The sequence below is a fragment of the Taudactylus pleione genome, unplaced genomic scaffold (genome assembly GCF_031769625.1).
Source record: "Taudactylus pleione unplaced genomic scaffold, aTauple2 ptg000019l, whole genome shotgun sequence".
Classification (NCBI taxonomy): Eukaryota; Metazoa; Chordata; class Amphibia; order Anura; family Myobatrachidae; genus Taudactylus; species Taudactylus pleione.
This window is the reverse complement of record NW_028284421.1, coordinates 33,593,313-33,612,787: the sequence shown is the minus strand read 5'-3', so window position 1 is coordinate 33,612,787 and position 19,475 is coordinate 33,593,313. Positions and strand designations below refer to the sequence as shown.

Here is a 19,475-nt window from a genome sequence, read left to right as displayed (position 1 = left end):
CAGATGGCTTAAGGTGCGCGCAGCAAGGTCCAGAATGTTTTGCATTCTGGAACTTAATAAATCTGTCAGCACTGCATCCCCTATAGAAACTAATGGGGGTTCCATTGAAATGGAGGGATAGCAACAGATATCGGAGAATACTTAATATTTGCGGCTATCCCCCGAAAACGGGTGTTTTGTGGGAATACAGCGCAAATATTGAATGATAAATGGGCCCCTATATATTTTATGACCATCTGACTTCTACTGCATCCGGCCACCGTCCTCCCGACCATCGCGGCTCCGTATCCGCCGATCCATCCCAACTCTCCTCCCCTCATTCGGCACTGTCCAGTGTCATATATATATATATATATTTATATATATATATATATATATATATACGCACAGATATATGTGTGTTCAATATATTTATTCAAAACGTGCAGGAGTAGGCAGGCAGTCTCCGCCTACTTCTGTGACATCACAAGTTGGACAGAAGTTGGCTGGTCTGATAAAAAAAAGTTGGCAGGTTGGCTGGTTGGATGAAAAGTTGGTTAGATGTGTGGGGAAGCGTTTTAGTTGGACAGACAAGTTAGACGGTTGGTCAGTTGCTTGGTTGGAGGAAAGTTGGTCTGATGTGTGGCCAGCTATACAGTATGACGCTTTCTGGTCTGGGTAACTCGTTTTTTTTTTTTTTTAGACCGGATGCCTACTGGAGAAGAGGACCGACCGGTGCCAGGGAGTAGGTAAGTATGTATTGTGAGTGGGGGTGAGTGAGTGAATGTGTAATAAAATATTAAAACATTTGGGTAATCATGAAAGTTTGGAGAGAGATAAAATACCAACCAATCTGCTCCTAACTGTGATTGCACAGACTGTGGTTAAAAAAATACAGTTAGGAGCTGATTGGTTGGTATGTTATCTTTCACAATTTTATCACACTCCAAGCTTTCTTGAAATCCCCCTCTCCGCCCCCTCCTCCCCCCCCCCCCACCTTGGTGTGTGTGTCTTGTGGTTTTTTTATATTCTTTCACAGTGGAGGTACCAGTGCCAGAAGCCTGCTGGCACTTGTAGTTCTACAAGTGCCACAGGGCAGTCTGCCAGGAACTTGTAGTCCTACTGTGAAAACAATATTAACCCTTTATTTATACCATTACCCCTGCATCCACTGCCTCCAGGGGCACAGGGAAGAACCCTGGACTTTCACCCCAGAGCTGGTTAATACTCAGGAGGGGGGACCCCATTTTTTGGGGGGGGAGGGGGTGTCCTCACTTTCCGAGGATTGCCAGCCCCAGGCTGACCAGTTAGGGGCTGGAGAATAGTTTGGGAGGGAGACTGCACATTGTGTTTCTCCCTGCTGTGCCATTACCACCCGGCTGGTTCAGCCCGGTCCTGGTTAGAGGAAAATAGGGGGTACCCCACGTCAGTTTTTCCCCTGATTTTCCTCTACCAGAATGGGCTCAAAGATCCAGGGTTGGTTATGCTTTTGGGAGAACCCCACACCGTTCTTTTTATTTTTTTTACTTAACCCTTTTATTACTGTAGAACACACAGAAGTCTGCACAGATCACACTGATCTGTGTATGCTCCTGCTAAACATGCTGCTGCTGAGGCAGTCTATAACAAATGCACGCCGCCTTTCATGCCAGCTGATTACTTCCTCCCACCTCCAAGGTTTTGCCCGCACTGCTCCCCACCTCTGGAACTCTCTCCCACTCCCCATCAGACTCTCCACCTCTTTGCAATCCTTCAAACGGGCTCTCAAGACCCACTACTTCATCAAAGTCTAACAGCTATCATTCTAACTCCCTGCTACATGCTCCTTCCTCCCCATCTACTCCATCTGTGTCGAACCTGTTTGTCTTCCCCTCCCTTTTAGAATATAAGCTTTTATGAGCAGGGCCCTCTACCCTCTTGTGCTTCTCCCTGCTTTAGTTTCATCTACTTTGTACTCACCACTAGGGCACCTAACACTTGGTTGCTTATGCTCGGTTGCTTATCTGGGTGTTATGGTCGCTAATATATATTATCCATGTCCTGGTCCTGTATTGTATTGTTCTGTAAGTCACTTGTCTACAATTGGTTTATGTACTTTGTAAGGCGCTGCGGAACGCTTGTGGCGCCATATAAATAAATGATAATAATAATAATTTCAAACTACTATTTTGGGCTGAGTTTGCTCCATTTATGAACGTGTTAGCAGACACGATTCTTGATAAATCCCAGTGTTGTATTCCTGTCTATGGAAAGTACTAGTGAGTTTGCCCAATAGTGTTTGCCTTTAGTTAATCAAGAGAAACTCTCACGGGAACACTAACTTGGCCAGACACTATTCTTAGCAAAGTTACCCCTTATATCTAGAACCCACATATTTTAGACTCAAAACACTGGGACACAATCACATATATGACAAAATGGTTGCTCTTTCCTTAAAAGCCTCCTATATAATGGTGGTGATGCAAATAATGCCGCCTTCTTCTTAAATTAGCCTGCATTTTTATTTTAATATTCTATTATTCTAACTGTCTCACCGCTGGGGAATTCAGGATATGCTGCCCTGCTGAGACAAATTGAGACAACAAAACTGTAGGTTAAACCTGATGAATTTTGACTGTTTTGTGGGTTAGATCATCCCACTGTTAAGCAAGGACTGATCTACTGGAAGATGAGGTCAGGTGCAGCTGGCAGTACAGCACAGCCACAGACAGCGCTCCAGTAGTAAGTCAGTGGCTCCTCCTCCTCAGTCCATCATTGGGTAAATGCAGGTGGCAGGCACCCACACGTGTAGAGCCCAGCGTGCAGTGCGTGACTGCACCTATGTGACATCATGCGGCGTGGCGTCACATGACATAGACTAGGGGAGGAACTGAGTTACACTACGCGGCGCAGGGAGGGATTATGAAGCGAAGCCATCCATTGTGCCACGGCTGCTCTCGTTTGTAATTAATGTGTTCAGTGGCCTGGAGGGAGGATTCGGCAGGGTGCAGGGGGTTGTTTGCTGGGCCAGCAGGGCCCCCTAAGACTCCGGGCCCCATAGCAAGCCAAGCGCACCCCCTGCTCCCTCTATAGTTACGCCACTGTGCATTGTTGGATTTGTCCTTGCCTATCAATGTTTGTGAACAATGGGCCTGATTCACAGGTGTACACTTTTGCACAGTGGCTGTGTTTTTGGACGCAGCTGCTGTGCACAAATCTGCTAATACCTGCTGGAGGCGTCTGTAGGAAAAAGACGCCTCCTGCCGGCATCTCAGATCCGAAGCCTGCACCCGAAGATACAGGATCGGATCAACACTGCGAGCATCGGCCATCTGAGTCAGCCTAAGCTTACTTTACATGGCCACCTTTTGCCTGCTTGCAAGGCCAGTCAATCTGCGTCAGAAGATGCAGACACTGGACTGGGCATTCCCAGAAACCGTGAGTTTCTGGAAACGTAGGCAACACCGCCCCATCCCCAAATGCTAATCATACAGTCCTTCTGCCATTGGAAACCATTGTGTTTGTGTACAGCTCTGCACTAGGCCCTATGTTGTTGTACAGATATCATTTTTGTTTGACTCGGCTTTTTCACTTTTTAACCGTTCCACTTCCTTGGCAAAATATTATATACCCATAGGCTTATACCCACTAGTTATAATCAGTTCCCATCAATCTTGATTACCTGCGGTTGTGTAATGTCTTCCTGACAGGGTGTCTTGTGTAAGAAGGTGGCAGAAGGACAGAGCTACGGGATGAGTGTGATAGAGGTCCACCTGGAGCATGCCAATCCATGTATTATATCCTAGAACACAAGAAATAGACAATATAATCAGCTGATTTTATATAATATGCTGCTCCCCGGTAACCAGTTCTTCCTAAGTATTTTTTCACCTTCAAACCAGTCATGAATTGATTTGGAGAATGAAAATCTATCTATCTATCTATCTATCTATACATTTAATCAATTATCACAATTATTTTTATCATTCAGAAATTAAAAATATGATATAGATATTCATAATGAAATTGGTTGAACTGCCCACATTTTAAACCTTAAAAATAGTTGATTAAATTAAATATTTCAAAGTGAAACATTTGCTAATGTTTACTAGTTACTAACACATTGCCATATTTGATCAATGACAAAATATATGGATAGCACTCATTGGAATCTGTGCCGATATGATGATAGTATACAAGGAAAGGAAGTATGAGACTTTTTACTTGATTTTCTCTGTATTTTTTGTATGACTGTTTTGAATAAATTAATTCTAACTTTGAGGGGCCTATTTAAGTATATTTGCAGCATATCCCCCAAAAACTCATTATCAGGGGGGCAGGCTTAGACTGGGCCACCTAGAAGTCGGGGAAATACCCGGTGGGCCTCCACGAAGTTGGGGCCTACAGCGACATCCACTATAGCAAAGTACAGGCTGTAATGTTAGGCAGTCATCAAGGCTGTTTTGACTGACTCAGCTGCAGGTGGCGGGCGGGTTAATGGGGCCGGCTGCTATTAAGGCACTGCACTGCTGGGTATTAAATCCCATGAGACTCTGCAAAGGGGTCAGAGAAGTATTTGCTGAGATTTGATTGGAGGAGCCCATCACATGCTCCTCTGTGCTGTGCAGATCAGCAGCAGTTCAGCCTCATGGAAGTGATTCATTGTGTGAGGCTGTCTGCTCTGCCGCCAGGCTGAGGTGGCTGTAGCTCCTTGTACACTGTGGTATAATGTGGAGACACTAGAGTTTGGCATAATGTTAGGTATCTCTAGTGTGGCATAATGTAGGGGCACTACAGTGTGGCATAATGTAGGGGCACTATAGTGCGGCATAATGTAGGGGCACTACAGTATGGCATAATATAGGGGTACTACAGTGTGGCATAATGTTGGGGGAACAGTGTGGCATAATTTGGGGGTACAGTGTGGCATAATGCAGTGGGCACTACAATGTGGCATAATGGGAGGCACTACAATGTGACAATCTTGGTTCAACCATAGAATGGCATAATGTGGAGGGGGCAATATAGTGTGGCGTAACATTGGTTTAAAGTGTGCCATAACGTGTGGGTCCCTACAGTACGGCCTAATGTGGGGAGCACTATAGTGTGGCATAATGTGGATGTATCACAGTGTGGCATAATGTGTAGGCATTACAGTGTGGTATAATGTGATGGGAGACTATAGTGTGGCATAATGTTGGTTTCATTATAGTGTGGCATAATGTGTGGGTTACTACAGTATGGCACAGTGTGGGGCACTACAGTATGGCATAATGTGCTGGACACTATAGTGTGGCATAATCTGAATGCACTATAGTGTGGTATAATGTGGGGGGCACTATAGTGTGGCATAATCTGGTGGGCATTACAGTGTGGTATAAAGTGGTGGGGCACTATAGTGTGGCATAATGTTGGTTTCATTATAGTTTGGCATAATGTTTGGGCACTATAGTGTGGCATAATATAGGGGGCACTAGAGTGGGGTATAATGTGTTGGCTTTACAGTGTGGCATAATGTGGGGGGAACTATATTGTGGCATAATGTGTAGGCACTACAGTGTATAATGTGTGGGCACTACAGTGTGGCATAATGTGGGTGGCACTATATTGTCGCATAATGTGTATGCACCAGTAGTGGATTTTACCTAGGGGCTGCAGCCCCCCAGTAACCTCCATTATTTCAGTGAGCCAGTTGCAGTCCGTGACTGTGCTGTCTTCACTGTGACTGGAGGTGGCTTCCCATTGAAAGCGCCACCTGACAGTCATGCAAAGAACAGGCAGCCCCAGGGGTAGGTGTCTCTTCCCCCTGGGAGTGCCAGTCCAGGCTGCAATTAGCAGAGAGTGGCTAACAGTGGAAGCAGCTGCTCTGCCTCTTGGGCAACCTTACAGGGCAACCAATGCAGTCCCCAGAAACCGGTGTTATGCGCATGCGCGGTGCCAACGCCACTCATGCAATGATCCTGGTGCCTGCCAGATTCACTGCGCAAGCAAGGTCAGACCAGCAGCAGCAGCCCCCCTCAGGCAAGAGAGCAGGAGCCGCTGCTGGTAAGCACTACAGTATAGTATAATGTGTGGGCACTACAGTGTGGCATCATTTGAGAAATAAGTAATGGAGATGGGGGTGATATCTGATGTGGTGGCGGGGTGGGGGGTGGGAGTGTCAGCAGTTTTGCACATTTATTTATAGCTACTATAGGAAGTTTTTCATTTATTATGTATGCAACTTTCATCCTCCGTGCCTATTTATACAAATTCTCCTGTAACTTACCTGCCATAGTATTATGATCAAACCACTAGCTGAGGAAGATCATTTTAAAAGGTTTTATGCGATCTTTCAGGAGTGTGTTCACTCAGGACACACAGTGCAATTAATATGGCTGCGAATAGTAGTTGAACATTGAGCTCTATTTGAAAACTAGAGCAAGTTTGTAAAAAGTTGAGGGAGGATATTGGTGGCCTTTCCTGCCTAGGTCATTAAAATGTTTAGTTACAGCTCTTCTGGTCCCGCTGGTACAGACATCAGGCAGATGGGAGGAGGCAGAGCCAGAAGAAGAGCCTAAGGCAAGATAAGAGGCATAAGGAAGGCAAAAGCTGCATCAAGGTTAGACCTGACCGAATATGTTAGTACATGTGTAGTGGTTTGATTTACCTACAACTGACCAGCATTGCAAGGGCGGCTCAACATTACCTCTCTGACCCCTCCATGCTCACCACTACCTGCCTGACCCCTGCATACTCACCACTACCTGCCTGACCACTGCATACTCACCATTACCTGCCTGACCCGTGCATACTCACCATTACCTATCTGCAAGATAGTGAACAAACACAAAAAAAACCCAAAAAAACAAGCAATAGCCTTACCTTAAGAAGGTTCCTTCCCATGCACTGGAGCAGGCCGGGTCAGTTGGGGAATGCTGTAGCACCGTGCACACGGCGCTGGGGTCACCGTCTGATGACGTCACTCCGGAGCTTGTGAGTTGCCCAGGCAACCACTAAACAAGTCGGGCACACTGTCTTCCCGGCCCGCAACCAGCTGCAAACGAGGGAGAGATGTATCAATATACAGTAACCATAGTCACATGCTACATTAATAATAGATAAAGTAGGAAATTGGAAATTAGGGAAAAAAGAATATAATACAATAGTATACTCGTAGTGAAATAGTGCGTTAATAGATTATGTAACACCATTAGTCACAATCGTTATTATGTGTTCCATAATGTGTCATATTAATGATTAGAGTCGAAAGACCCTATGCGTGAGACATGGATTGAAAGACAACTATAGAGTCATAATTAGTATATGCTGTTTCACTGGACAGTTATTATAGGAATACATTTAAAGGTAGTTTTTCATTGAGGCCAAATGGATGTAGTGTGTTAAGTTTATAATCCACATTGTTTCTAGTCGTAGAAGTCGCCAACTTCTGTCCCCTCCTCGCAAGGATACTGGGATATGATCTATGATTAAATGTTTTAAAAATGCTAAAGAGTGTTTCTGTTTTTAGAAGTGTCTGGCAACGGGTTGTTCAGAGGTTTTCTTAATTAGTGCTGCTTTGATGGCAGAGTGATGAAGTGCCATTCGCTCCCGGACAGCCCTGGTAGTTTTGCCAACATAGTAGTGGCCACACGGGCACACTATAATGTAAATTACATATGATGAGGTGCAAGACGGTACATGGTTTATACAGAATTATTTGTGATGATGAGGGTGCTTAAAGGTAGAGCCTGTTAGCATGTGTCTGCAGGTGGTGCAGTTAGCACATCTGTAGCATCCAGTTGCTCGACTTCAAAAAAGCTGGTTCTCCTGTTGAGAGCTACTGAAGCCCGTAATGTCCGTATGGACTACCATGTCTTTGATATTGTGTCCCCTGGTATAGCATGCCATTGGGCGTTTATTTTTAAAACATTTTAAGTCCTTGTCTGTGGCCACTATGGGCCATAAGGCACGCGTTGCTCTTTGAATCACCGGGCTGCTGGATTGATACTCCAATTTCCAGGGGATCATTTCTGTCTTGTTTCTGGGGCGAGAGCTTAATAACGCTTCACGTCAAATTACCAAAACTCTGTATCTTTGTTTCATGAGTAGGGGAAGATGGTAACTCCTTACTACAAATTTATCTATGATTTTGTCAAGTTCTTCTTTAGTATGTGTTGCATCACTAGAGTTTCCTGCGACTCTTAGCATTTATGATTTAAATTTGGGCAAACCTCTGATCGGTGGTTTTGGATGATAACTTGCAGCCGAAAGCAGTGTGTTTCTATCTGTAGGTTTTGAATAAGCCCCCGTGACAATATGGACGTCACGAGGTGTCACTTGCACATCCAGATAATTAAGGGTCGGCTCAATGTATTGGTATGTGAGTTTAATCAGAGAATCCCTAGTGTTGATGGAATACATTAATGCCTCAGCGCTTTCTATTCCACCCGTCCATAGCATGAATAAATCGTCTATGTATCTCATATAAACTAGAATATTTTTACTAGTTTCATTGTTCTCGAAAAACATTTATTTTTCTTCCCTATACATATAGACGTTAGCGTAGCTGGGGGCTACGTTACTGCCCATGGTACATCCGGACACCTGTAGGTAAAAATTACCGTTGTATATGAAATAATTCCTTGATAGAGTCAACTTAAGAAATTGCAAAAATAATTCTTTATCCATAATTGACATTTGTTGTTCCTCTATGAATAATTTCATCGTTTCCAGTGCATGTGGGATTGAAGTATAGAGGCTTGATACATCCATGACACATATGAGTGTACCATGGGGAATTGTGGCAATTGATTGAAGTGATAGTAGGAATACTGTCAGGGGCATTTCTAGTGAGGAGGGGACCCGTGTGCAGTCTCCATCATGGGCCCCCTCCTCTCCGTTCGGTAGCCGGCAGCACACTGAGCTGTGCGCAGCCAGCACCGGAGTTATAGACACAGGGCACTAGAGCGTGCCCAGAGTCTATAGCGAATGTGCAGGTCACCTGGAAAATACCTGCAGCGGCCATTTTTCCCTGTACTGCGCATGCGCAAACAACGGGTAAATGACCGCAGCGGCCATTTTCCAGACTTTTTTACAGCGCCGGACCCGATATGACATTGGTTATGACACTCACACAAGTTTTACAGGATGGTCTAATTAGTGACAAACTGAGGTCAGCTTTAACACAAGAATTTCCAGTGGTACCCATAATCTATACAGTACCGAAGATTCATAAAAATCTTACATCTCCTCCGGGCCGCCCTATTATTTTGGCGAGAAATCCATTTTTTCAACCAATATCAATGCTACTGGATTACATCTTACAACCATTGGTAACAGCACAATCATCACACATCAAGGACACTACAGCATTCCTACTATCACTTCAATCAATTGCCACAATTCCCCCTGGTACACTCATATGTGTCATGGATGTATCAAGCCTCTATACTTCAATCCCACATGCACTGGAAACGATTAAATTATTCATAGAGGAATAGCAAATGTCAATTATGGATATAGAATTATTTTTGCAATTTCTTAAGTTGACTCTATCAAGGAATTATTTCATATACAACGGTAATTTTTACCTACAGGTGTCCGGATGTACCATGGGCAGTAACGTAGCCCCCAGTTACGCTAATGTCTATATGTATAGGGAAGAAAAATAAATGTTTTTCGAGAACAATGAAACTAGTAAAAATATTCTAGTCTATATGGGATACATAGACGATTTATTCATGCTATGGACGGGTGGAATAGAAAGCTCTGAGGCATGAATGTATTCCATCAACACTAGGGATTCTCTGATTAAACTCACATACCAATACAGTGAGCCCACCCTTAATTATCTGGACGCACAAGTGACACCTTGTGACGGCCATACTGTCACGGGGGCTTACTCAAAACCTAAAGATAGAAACACACTGCTTTCGGCTGCAAGTTATCATCCAAAACCACTGATCAGAGGTTTGCCCAAATCACAAATGCTAAGAGTCGCAACAACTCTAGTGATGCAACACGTACTAAAGAAGAACTGGACAAAATCATAGATAAATTTGTAGTCTTCCCCTACTCATGAAACAAAGAGACAAAGTTTTGCTAATGCGACATGAAGCGTTATTAAGCTCTCGCCCCAGAAACAAGACAGAAATGATCCCCTGGAAATTGGAGTATCAATCCAGCAGCCCGGTGATTCAAAGAGCAACGCGTGCCTTATGGCTCATAGTGGCCACAGACAAGGACTTAAAATGTTTTAAAAATAAACGCCCAATGGCATGCTATACCAGGGGACACAATATCAAAGACATGGTAGTCCATACGGACATTACGGGCTTCAGTAGCTCTCAACAGGAGAACCAGCTTTTTTGAAGTCGAGCACCTGGATGCTACAGATGTGCTAACTGCACCACCTGCAGACACATGCTAACAGGCTCTACCTTTAAGCACCCTCATCATCACAAATAATTCCGTATAAACCATGTACCGTCTTGCACCTCATCATATGTAATTTACATTATAGTGTGCCCGTGTGGCCACTACTATGTTGGCAAAACTACCAGGGCTGTCCGGGAGTGAATAGCACTTCATCGCTTTGCCATCAAAGCAGCACTAATTAAGAAAACCTCTGAACAACCCGTTGCCAGACACTTCTACCAACAGAAACACTCTTTAGCATTTTTAAAACATTTAATCATAGATCATGTCCCAGTATCCTTGCGAGGAGGGGACAGAGATGGGCGACTTCTATGACTAGAAACCATGTGGATTCATAAACTTAACACACTACATCCATTTGGCCTCAATGAAAAACTACCTTTAAATGTATTCCTATAATAACTCTCCAGTGAAACAGAATATACTAATTATGACTCTATAGTTGTCTTTCAATCCATGTCTCATGCATAGGGTCTTTCGACTTTAATAATTAATATGACACGTTATGGAACACATAATAATGAGTGTGACTAATGGTGTCACATAATCTATTAACGCACTATTTCACTACATGTATACTATTGTATTATATTCTGTTTTCCCTAATTTCCTACTTTATCTATTATTAATGTATCATGTGACTATGGTTACTGTATATTGATACATCTCTCCCTCGTATGCAGCTGGTTGCAGGCCAGGGAGACAGCGTGCCTGACTTGTTTAGTGGATCCCTGGGCAACTCACAAGCTCCGGAGTGACGTCATCAGACGGGGACCCCAGCGCCGCGTGCATGGTGCTACCGCATTCCCCGACTGACCCGGCCTGCTCCAGTGCATGGGAAGGAACCTACTTAAGGTAAGGCTATTGCTTGCTTTACTTTTTGTTGTATTTGTACATTATCCTGCAGTGCCAGCCTTGATAAAAGGGTCCTGCGTGATCCTGAAACGTCGGTAGCTATGGGCATGCTATAAAGAAATTTGGATTATTCATATAAGTCCAGGAGTGTTGCTAAGGCAGGTGATGGATCCTGGGGGTGTGGATGTGAGAGAGAAGGGAGGGCTCCATCCACAAGGCCTTTCAGGTGTTTGGGCCTTTCAGCCTGAGAGCAGGCTGATTAGTGATGGCACCTGGAAGAGGCTCATATAAGCTGTGTCAGAGTCCCATTACCTGGGAAGATCAAGCAGTCAGGCTTGTTCAAGAGACACTGTGATATACCCGTTGTAAGGGGATCAGTATATATTACCGACGGCCGCATGGTTCAAATCCCGATGCGAGAAGCCCGGCAGGGGTGAAAATCCCAACAGGGGTTTTTGTTAAGTACTACTAACCCTGCCCCCTAACTCTAACCCTCTCTTAGGGGTACCTAACCCTAACCTTCCCCCCGGGGGTGTCTAACCCTAACCTCCCGTGTGGGGGGTGCTTAACCAGGAGCCCTGACACCTAACCCCCCCCCCCCTGCAACTGTCTACGCAGCCGTCCTGGCTTGCCTTCATTCGGTATGCCAAGTGTCAGGCTCCCGGCGTAGGTCTAATGACAGGCATCGGGATTTCGACGCCTGTCTTTAGTACCCTGGCGGGATTTGACAGTCAGGAAGCCGGCGGTCGGCATTTCGACTGTCTGCTTCCTGACTGCATCCCCTTTGTAAGTACTGTGCATATGCCTATGTTGTGGTGAGGGCAGTAGGCCTTGCCATGTTGAGAGAGGGAACCTTTTGTTTAGTTAGTCCCCAGTGTGGCTAGGATTTATTTTAGTTTTTATATTGCACAATAAAAACTAGCTTTGGCTAGCTTGCACGAAAATCCTGGTGTGCTGTTTTCTGGCTGCTTTTTGTAAAGAGGTGTCCATCTACCCCAGGAGAGGGACCTCCTACTCCGATCTTATTACAAGTGGTGCAGCAAGAGGAAAAGTTCTACATTTCAAATTTAAAGTGACAAACACCAATTTTTCGCTTTGGATATCAACTCGTGTTCTGTGACATCCATGGAGATGGCGTCGGCAGATGCTTAGGAAATCCAGATTCTGCGTCAAACCTACACCCATAGACAACATGGAGGACATTGTTAAGGCTTTGCTTCAGGCTACGGCAGCTCAGCAAGAATCCACCAGGGTGCAACTGATGGCCTTTGAGGCAGCCCATAGGCAACAACAAGTGGCCATAGAGGAGAACCACCAGGCCTTAAGAGAGGTGGTACAGCAGCTGGTAGCCAGGTCTGGAGATGCTTCCAATGACGTTCCAACTAACACTCTCTCCATACGGGTCAGCCACTTTCTGCAAAACATGACCCAGAGTGATGATGTTGAAGCATATCTTATGGCCTTTGAAAGAACATCTGAGAGAGAGAATTGGCCTAAAGAGCAGTGGGCAAGTCTTGTAGCACCCTTCCTGTCTGGAGAACCACAAAAAGGCATACTTTGACTTGTGCCTGACTGATGCTAAAAACTATGATAAACTAAAACAAGAAATCCTAACTGAATTGGGAGTTAAGGTCTTTGTTTGTACCCAATGAGTCCACCGCTGGGACACTCTCAAATGCATGATCTTATGGATCGATACCTACGATTTGTACCTGCAACTCTGCGCAAGTGGGTGAGCCAATGCGGAATCTAAAAAAGCAGACCAATTGGTTGAACTGGTGTAGAAGTATGTGGTGGCTGAGGAACTGTTTATTGAGCCCCAATTCTGCAACAGCAATTTCCCGTGATCACTGGTAAGACTGTACCAGGGGAGAAGGGTGCTGGGCTGTGGAATGAACTTAAGACTGTGGGTTTGAAACCTGGAATTAGGCCAGATTCCTACCCTGTAAAAGACTTGATAACGATGTTTTCGATGTGGTGGTATGGGCCATATTGCTGCTAATTCTGCGCTTCCCTCTGAACCTATGCAATGTGATACTGCTTATGTCAATCGCAGAATATCTTTCTTTGCACAGCCAGCCTGTACTGCTGACCGACAGGCTGAGACAGATAAGCAAATGTGTATAGTCACTATAGAAGGCAACAGGGTAGAAGCTCTGTTAGATTCTGGCAGCCTGATTGCTCTTATGAAAGCTGAACTGGTGAACCCCTTAAATCATAAGGAAAAACTGTTGGTGTGACTTGCATACATGGGGATACTTGGTATTATGTTACAGAGGAAGTGTGGTTCTGCTGTAATTTCTTTGGGTTTGGTTCATGGCTTGATGTATGATACAATATTGGGGAGAAACTTTGCTCGCTTCTGGAAGTTGTGAGAAACCCAATTTGTTACAGAAGTAAATAACCCCGACCCATTTGAGAAGGTTGCTGATACAGTGGCAGTGGGAGTTTCTCCCGAGTCTGAGATGTTTCCTTTTTCTAGCATGATCGGTGAACCAGAGAATGCTGACAGTGATGGTGGGTCGCCGAATGATGTGCCTCCTACTGAGATAGGAAATGTTGTTGAACTAGTTGATCGTCTGCCTGATCTTGAAGTCAGAAAAGAGATCTTTGCCGTCGTCAAATTACCCTACTCTGGTAAAAGCCAGGGAGAATGTAAAAGTAATTGATGGTAGTTCACAAGGCATATAGAAGAACAGTGTTAGACTTGGCTTATGGTCACATAACTGCAGGTACCTAGGGGTAGAGAAAAACACTGAGCTAATTTTACAGAGGTTTTTCTGGCCCAGGGTCCATAAAGAGGTTTCTGACTATTGTGCATTCTGCCCTGAATGTCAGTATCATGCTCCAAGGCCACATTTTAAAAGTCCACTTGTTCCATCACCCATTATTGAGGTTCCATTTGAAAGAATAGCTATGGATTTGGTTGGACCTTTAATGAAATCTGCCTGGGGCCATCAATATATTCTGGTGATAATGGATTACGCTACCAGGTACCCTGAAGCAATACCATTGTGCAATACATCAACAAAAACCTTTGCTAGAGAATTAGTCCATGTCTAGCAGGTTAGGAATACCTAAGGAAATCCTGAGTGACCAAGGAACCCCCTTGGGTGTGCATCATTAGGTCTACAATAAAAAGGTAGACATTGTTTAGGTAGACAATACAAGTTAGACAGGCAATAGGTCGACAGGGTCCGAAAGTCGACAGGGTATGAAGGTTAACACACTAAAGGTCGACTGCTAAGAAGGTCGACAGAGATAGAAGGTCGACAGGATCATTAGGTTAACACACAAATGGTCGACACATAAATGGTTGACACTTGTTTTTTTTTTTGTAGACCTAATCTTCACACTAGCCTTAACCCTCGCCTTGGTGCCTAACCCTAATCCTCCCTCCTGGTATGCTGACTGAGGAAGCCGCCGAGTTCTGAGGCAGAGAAACACATTTTTTATTCATAGTGACGCCAGCTGGCATTGGTCTGCACTCACCGAGCACACTACTAAAGGGTATTGTATATTTGCATCCCTTAAATATGAGCGACAAGAACCAAAAGGTAGCAGCGGGTGAGTCTCTTGGAAGATCCTCTGAAACTGCGGGCTCACCATCTGTAAAGAGTTGCACATTTTTTATATTTTTTATCTCTGTATACAACCACATGGCCATGATGGCTAATGATATACACTGCAGATTGCAGAAACTCTAAAAAAGCACCTACGGCAAACTCACAGCTAATTAGCTGTTTATAAATACTTAGAGACAGTGAACTATTTTCCTTTAAACTAAAAAGATAAATATTGTATTGCCAAACCAATACCAGGCTGTTATAAATAATTGGACAACAACTTATGTCTGATCTTTGCTACAGAAGTAAAGCAATTGAATAACACACATGCTGCTATAACAACAATCATTGTGCTGCTCAAATTTTCTATTCAGACTAATAGAAGTCATTTTATAACAGCGGATGATAAACTGTATCACTTTATTTCAAAGGATAAAAAGTATCGAATTTGTTACAAAATTATCTTCACAGTTGGATACTAAGAACATTTGTCGTGTATCTGTAGTATCTAAAATTATATTTATCAATCTGAGGCAAGCCCTGGAAAAAAGGCAACATTCTATGTGAAGAAACTAGCATATAATTAAGGGAGGTGCTATTAGATCCTGTGTATGATTTTAGGCTAAGTAAGGTGGCTAATAATGTGGATTCTATAGAATCCTACATAAAAAAAAATGTTATATGTGGTATACATTTTCTTGGGATTAATGTTAATATTTGGAGTAATAAAAATTGCGGCCGGCACTAGGTAATGTTAATTGAAAGGAATTATCTATATAGTTTTTTATGTGTATTTATAGGACGCTAATAATAAATATGTATTAAGTATAGCTGTTTCCAGTGCTCTTTTCTTTTTTTCTTTGTCATATGTGAAATTTAGGAGATTGTGAGTAGATCTCCCACAGAGAGAGCTGCAGGTTCAGCATTATTTTTCCTGATCTAATTGGTGTTTTTAAATAAGACTTGCGCCAGGTGCATCCCACTTTGTGTGTTTTTCCCTCCCTCCTGGTGCCTAATACTAAGCGTCAGGGTAAGTGCTTAACCCTAACCATCGGAGTAAGTGCCTAACCCTCCCTCCTGGTGCCTAACCCTAACCGTCGGGGTAAGTGCCTAACCCTAACCGTCGGAGTAAGTGTCTAACCCTAACCCTCCGGTAAGTGCCTAACCCTCCCTCCTGGTGCCTAACCCTAACTGTTGGGGTAAGTGCCTAACCCTAACCCTAAAAAATTAATAAAAAAAAATTATTGCCTGTCTAACTTGTATTGTCTACCTAAGCATTGTCTACCTTTTTACTGTAGACCTAATGACCAGATTCCACCCCTTTATGTCAAAAAGCATGAAAGACTTATGCCGCCTGTTTAAAATTGATCAGTTAAAAACTTCTGTGTATCACCCCCATGCCGATGCATCAGTGGAGAGGTTTAACAAAACTTTAAAAGACATGCTAAGGAAAGTGGTGGACAAAGATGGGAGAGTTTGGGATTACTTGTTACCTTATTTGTTGTTGACCATAAGAAAAGTTCCCCAATCCTCCACCGAGTTTTCACCTTTTGATTTATTGTACGGAAGACACCCAAGGGGATTAATTTACTTTGCCAAAGAGACATGGGAAGGGCAGTACAGTCCATATAAAACTGTTATTGAGCATGTTACCCAAATGCAGGAAAGAATTGCTGCAGTGATGCCGATAGTGAGAGCTCTTAGAACAGGCCTAACAGGCACAGCAAGAGGGTATACAACCGCAATGCCCAGTTAAGCGTCTTTGCTCCTGGGGACAGAGTACTGGTGTTGGTTCCCACAGTAGAAAATAAACTTTTGCCTAAGTGGCAAGGACCCATTGAAATTCTAGAAAAAGTGGGGGAGGTTAATTATAAAGTTTACCAGCCTGGGAAAAGAAAGCCAGAACAGATATACCATGTAAATCTTATAAAATCTTGGAAGGATAGAGCAGCTCTGTCAGCCGTCCCAGCACATCCGGTAAACCCAGGGCTGTTGGTTCCCGAAGTGACAATAGCTAAAACCCTGTCAGCTGTTCAATAGCAGGAAGTTAAAGAGTTTCTTATCAGAAATAGGGTTTTGTTTTCAGGCATACCAGGTAAAACCACAGTCATTAAACATGACATAATCACTGACCCAGGGGTTAATATTAATCTAAAATCCTATAGATTGCCAGAAGCCCAAAGGGAATCACTGTCCAAAGAAATAAAAAAAAATGTTGGAATTAGGTGTAATTGAAGCATCGTATAGTCAGTGGTCAAGTCCCATTGTGCTTATCCAAAGCCTGACGGGAGTTTGCACTTCTGCAATGATTTCCGTAAATTGAACAGTGTCAAAGTCCAATGCCTATCCAATGCCTAAGGTGGATGAACTAATTGAAAGATTAGGAACAGCCAGTTATTTAGCCACTCTAGACTTAACCAAAGGGTATTGGCAAGTGCCGTTAACTGAGACCGCCAAAGAAAAGACAGCTTTTCCTTCACCAGAAGGGTTGTTCCAATACAAAATGTTGCCATTTGGGTTACATGGGGCACCTGCTACCTTTCAAAGGATGATGGATAACAATCTAATGCCCCATAGACAGTATGCTGCTGCTTATCTAGATGATGTAATCATATATAGTCCTGATTGGCAGTCTCACTCTACTTTCCCAGAGTACAAGCAGTGTTGGACTCCATCTACAAGGCAGGATTGACAGCTAACCCAAATAAATGTTGACTAGGGATGGAAGAAGTAAAGTATCTTGGATACGCCATTGGCAGAGGTTTGATAAAGCCCCAACTTAATAAAATGAAGTCAGCACAAAATTGACCACTACCCCTAAATAAGAAGCAGGTGAGAGCATTCTTTGGGTATCATGGGGTATTTAAATGAGATTTATACCTAATCTTGTCACCATTGCAGTCCCACTGACGTACCTTACCAAAGGCAAACAGAAAATTATGGTTAAATGGTGTCCTGAAGCAGAGAAGGCTTTTCAGAAGTTAAAGATAACATTGTGTACCCAACCAGTTCTGATGACACCTGTTTTTAACAAGGAGTTTGTTGTGCAACTGATGAATCAGATTTAGGCATAGGAGCAGTCCTGTCCCAGTGCAAAGAAGGTGAAGAACACCCTATTATTTACTTAAGCAGAAAATTGAATGTACATGAGAGAAACTATGCTATGGTTGAGAAAGAAGTATTGGCCATAAAGTGGGCATTAGAAACTCTCAGGTACTACTTGATGGGAAGGAAATTCAGGTTGATCACTGATCATGTCCCTTTGAAATGGACGTCAGAGAAAAAAGAGAGCAATGGGAGAATAATGAGGTGGTTCTTGGCATTGCAAAACTTTAAGATTACAGTAGAACACCGGCCAGGAAGCCAGCCGGCCAATGCAGAAACTTTGTCACGTGATTATTGTTTGGGGGCTGCAGTTGTTCTGCCCCACAGGGCGAAACAGAGGGGGGGGGATACGTAATAGAAGCACTGGAAATGTCCGGGATGGAATATATATGGGTCCCAGATTTCTGACACTTGTGTTTTAAAACCCCCAGGAAATGTCTGTGCTTTGGCTTATGAGAGTTGGGCTTTGAGTAAAAGCCATGTGATGGGTCCTGGGGGTGTGGATGTGAGGGCTCCATCCACAGGGCCGTTTCAGGTGTTTGGGCCTTTCATCCTGAAAGCTGGCTGATTAGTGATGGCACCTGGAAGAGGCTCATATAAGCCGTGTTAGTGCTCTGGCTCACAGTCTCATTACCTGGGAAGATCAAGCAGTCAGGCTTGTTCAAGAGACACTGTGATATACCCTTTGTAAGTACTGTGCATATGCCTATGTTGTGGTGAGGGTAGTAGGCCCTGCCATGTTGAGAGAGGGAACCTTTTGTCTACTTAGTGCCCAGATGGGCTAGGATTTATTTGTATTGTTTAGTTTTTATATTGCAAAATAAAATCTAGCTCCGGCTAGCTTGCACAAAAACCCTGGACTGGTATGCTGTTTCCTGGCTGCTGTGTGTAAAGAGGTCTCCAACTACTCCAGGAGAAGGGCCTCCTACCCCGATCTTATTACTATATAGACATTAATTTGCAGCATATGAACTTGAGTTTTATAGAATTCTATTTTTAGAATATATAAGGATCATAGGTTGTACCAATACTTTTTTCCAGTCTAGTTAGCCACACCCCTTTGTGGGCCTTTATTATTGCATTACCCTGTGGGCCCTTCATGCTCCAGTCCACCACTGTCGGAGGGTACCCACAAATATTAAGTATCCCCAAGATGAAACATGGAGGGTCCGGAGCAGATATCTGCCACAGTTCCTCAATTCCTAACAGATTTCTATGGGGGCTGGTGTGCTGCTGGATTTAGCAAGCTCCGGAATGCAAAGCATTCCAGTGCTTGTCCCAGGCCACATTATTAGCCTATGGGCTACCTTTTGCAAGCTTCTGTGGTGGCTCGAGATGGCGCATTCGCAGTAGAGCTGCTGAGGGTATAAAGCCGGAAGTGATTTTTTGGGGGGATGGGGGAGGGGGGGCAGGCCGGCAATATGATTAAATATGCCTCTAAGACCCTAGTTATGGCGCAGGGACATAAGTGCAAATTTATATAAGCAGAATAATGCTCAATTAATCACTTGCTATAGCATTTTTATATTTCATCAAAGTACAGTGTATCAGGAATTTACATGTAAAGGATCC

The 19,475-nt window shown here is 43.8% G+C and overlaps 1 protein-coding gene across 3 annotated transcripts in view; it reads right to left on the bottom strand.

Annotated features, from left to right (window-relative positions):
- Positions 1-19,475, bottom strand: part of LOC148540508 (stimulated by retinoic acid gene 6 protein-like) — a 110,506-nt gene that overhangs the window by 5,962 nt on the left and 85,069 nt on the right. The window contains exons 17-18 of one of the 3 annotated variants that reach the window (XR_015869553.1): positions 6,823-6,994; positions 3,705-3,760 (exon numbers count right to left, since the gene is read on the bottom strand). Coding sequence is in view for 2 of the 3 variants with exons in the window: in XM_088444096.1 (XP_088300222.1) it covers positions 3,641-3,760 (120 nt within the window). In the remaining variant the exon portion in view is untranslated. Of the gene's footprint in view, positions 1-3,640; positions 3,761-6,822; positions 6,995-11,290; positions 11,343-19,475 lie in introns of those variants that run through there. The other 2 variants (XM_088444096.1, XM_088444101.1) reach the window with 2 other exon arrangements.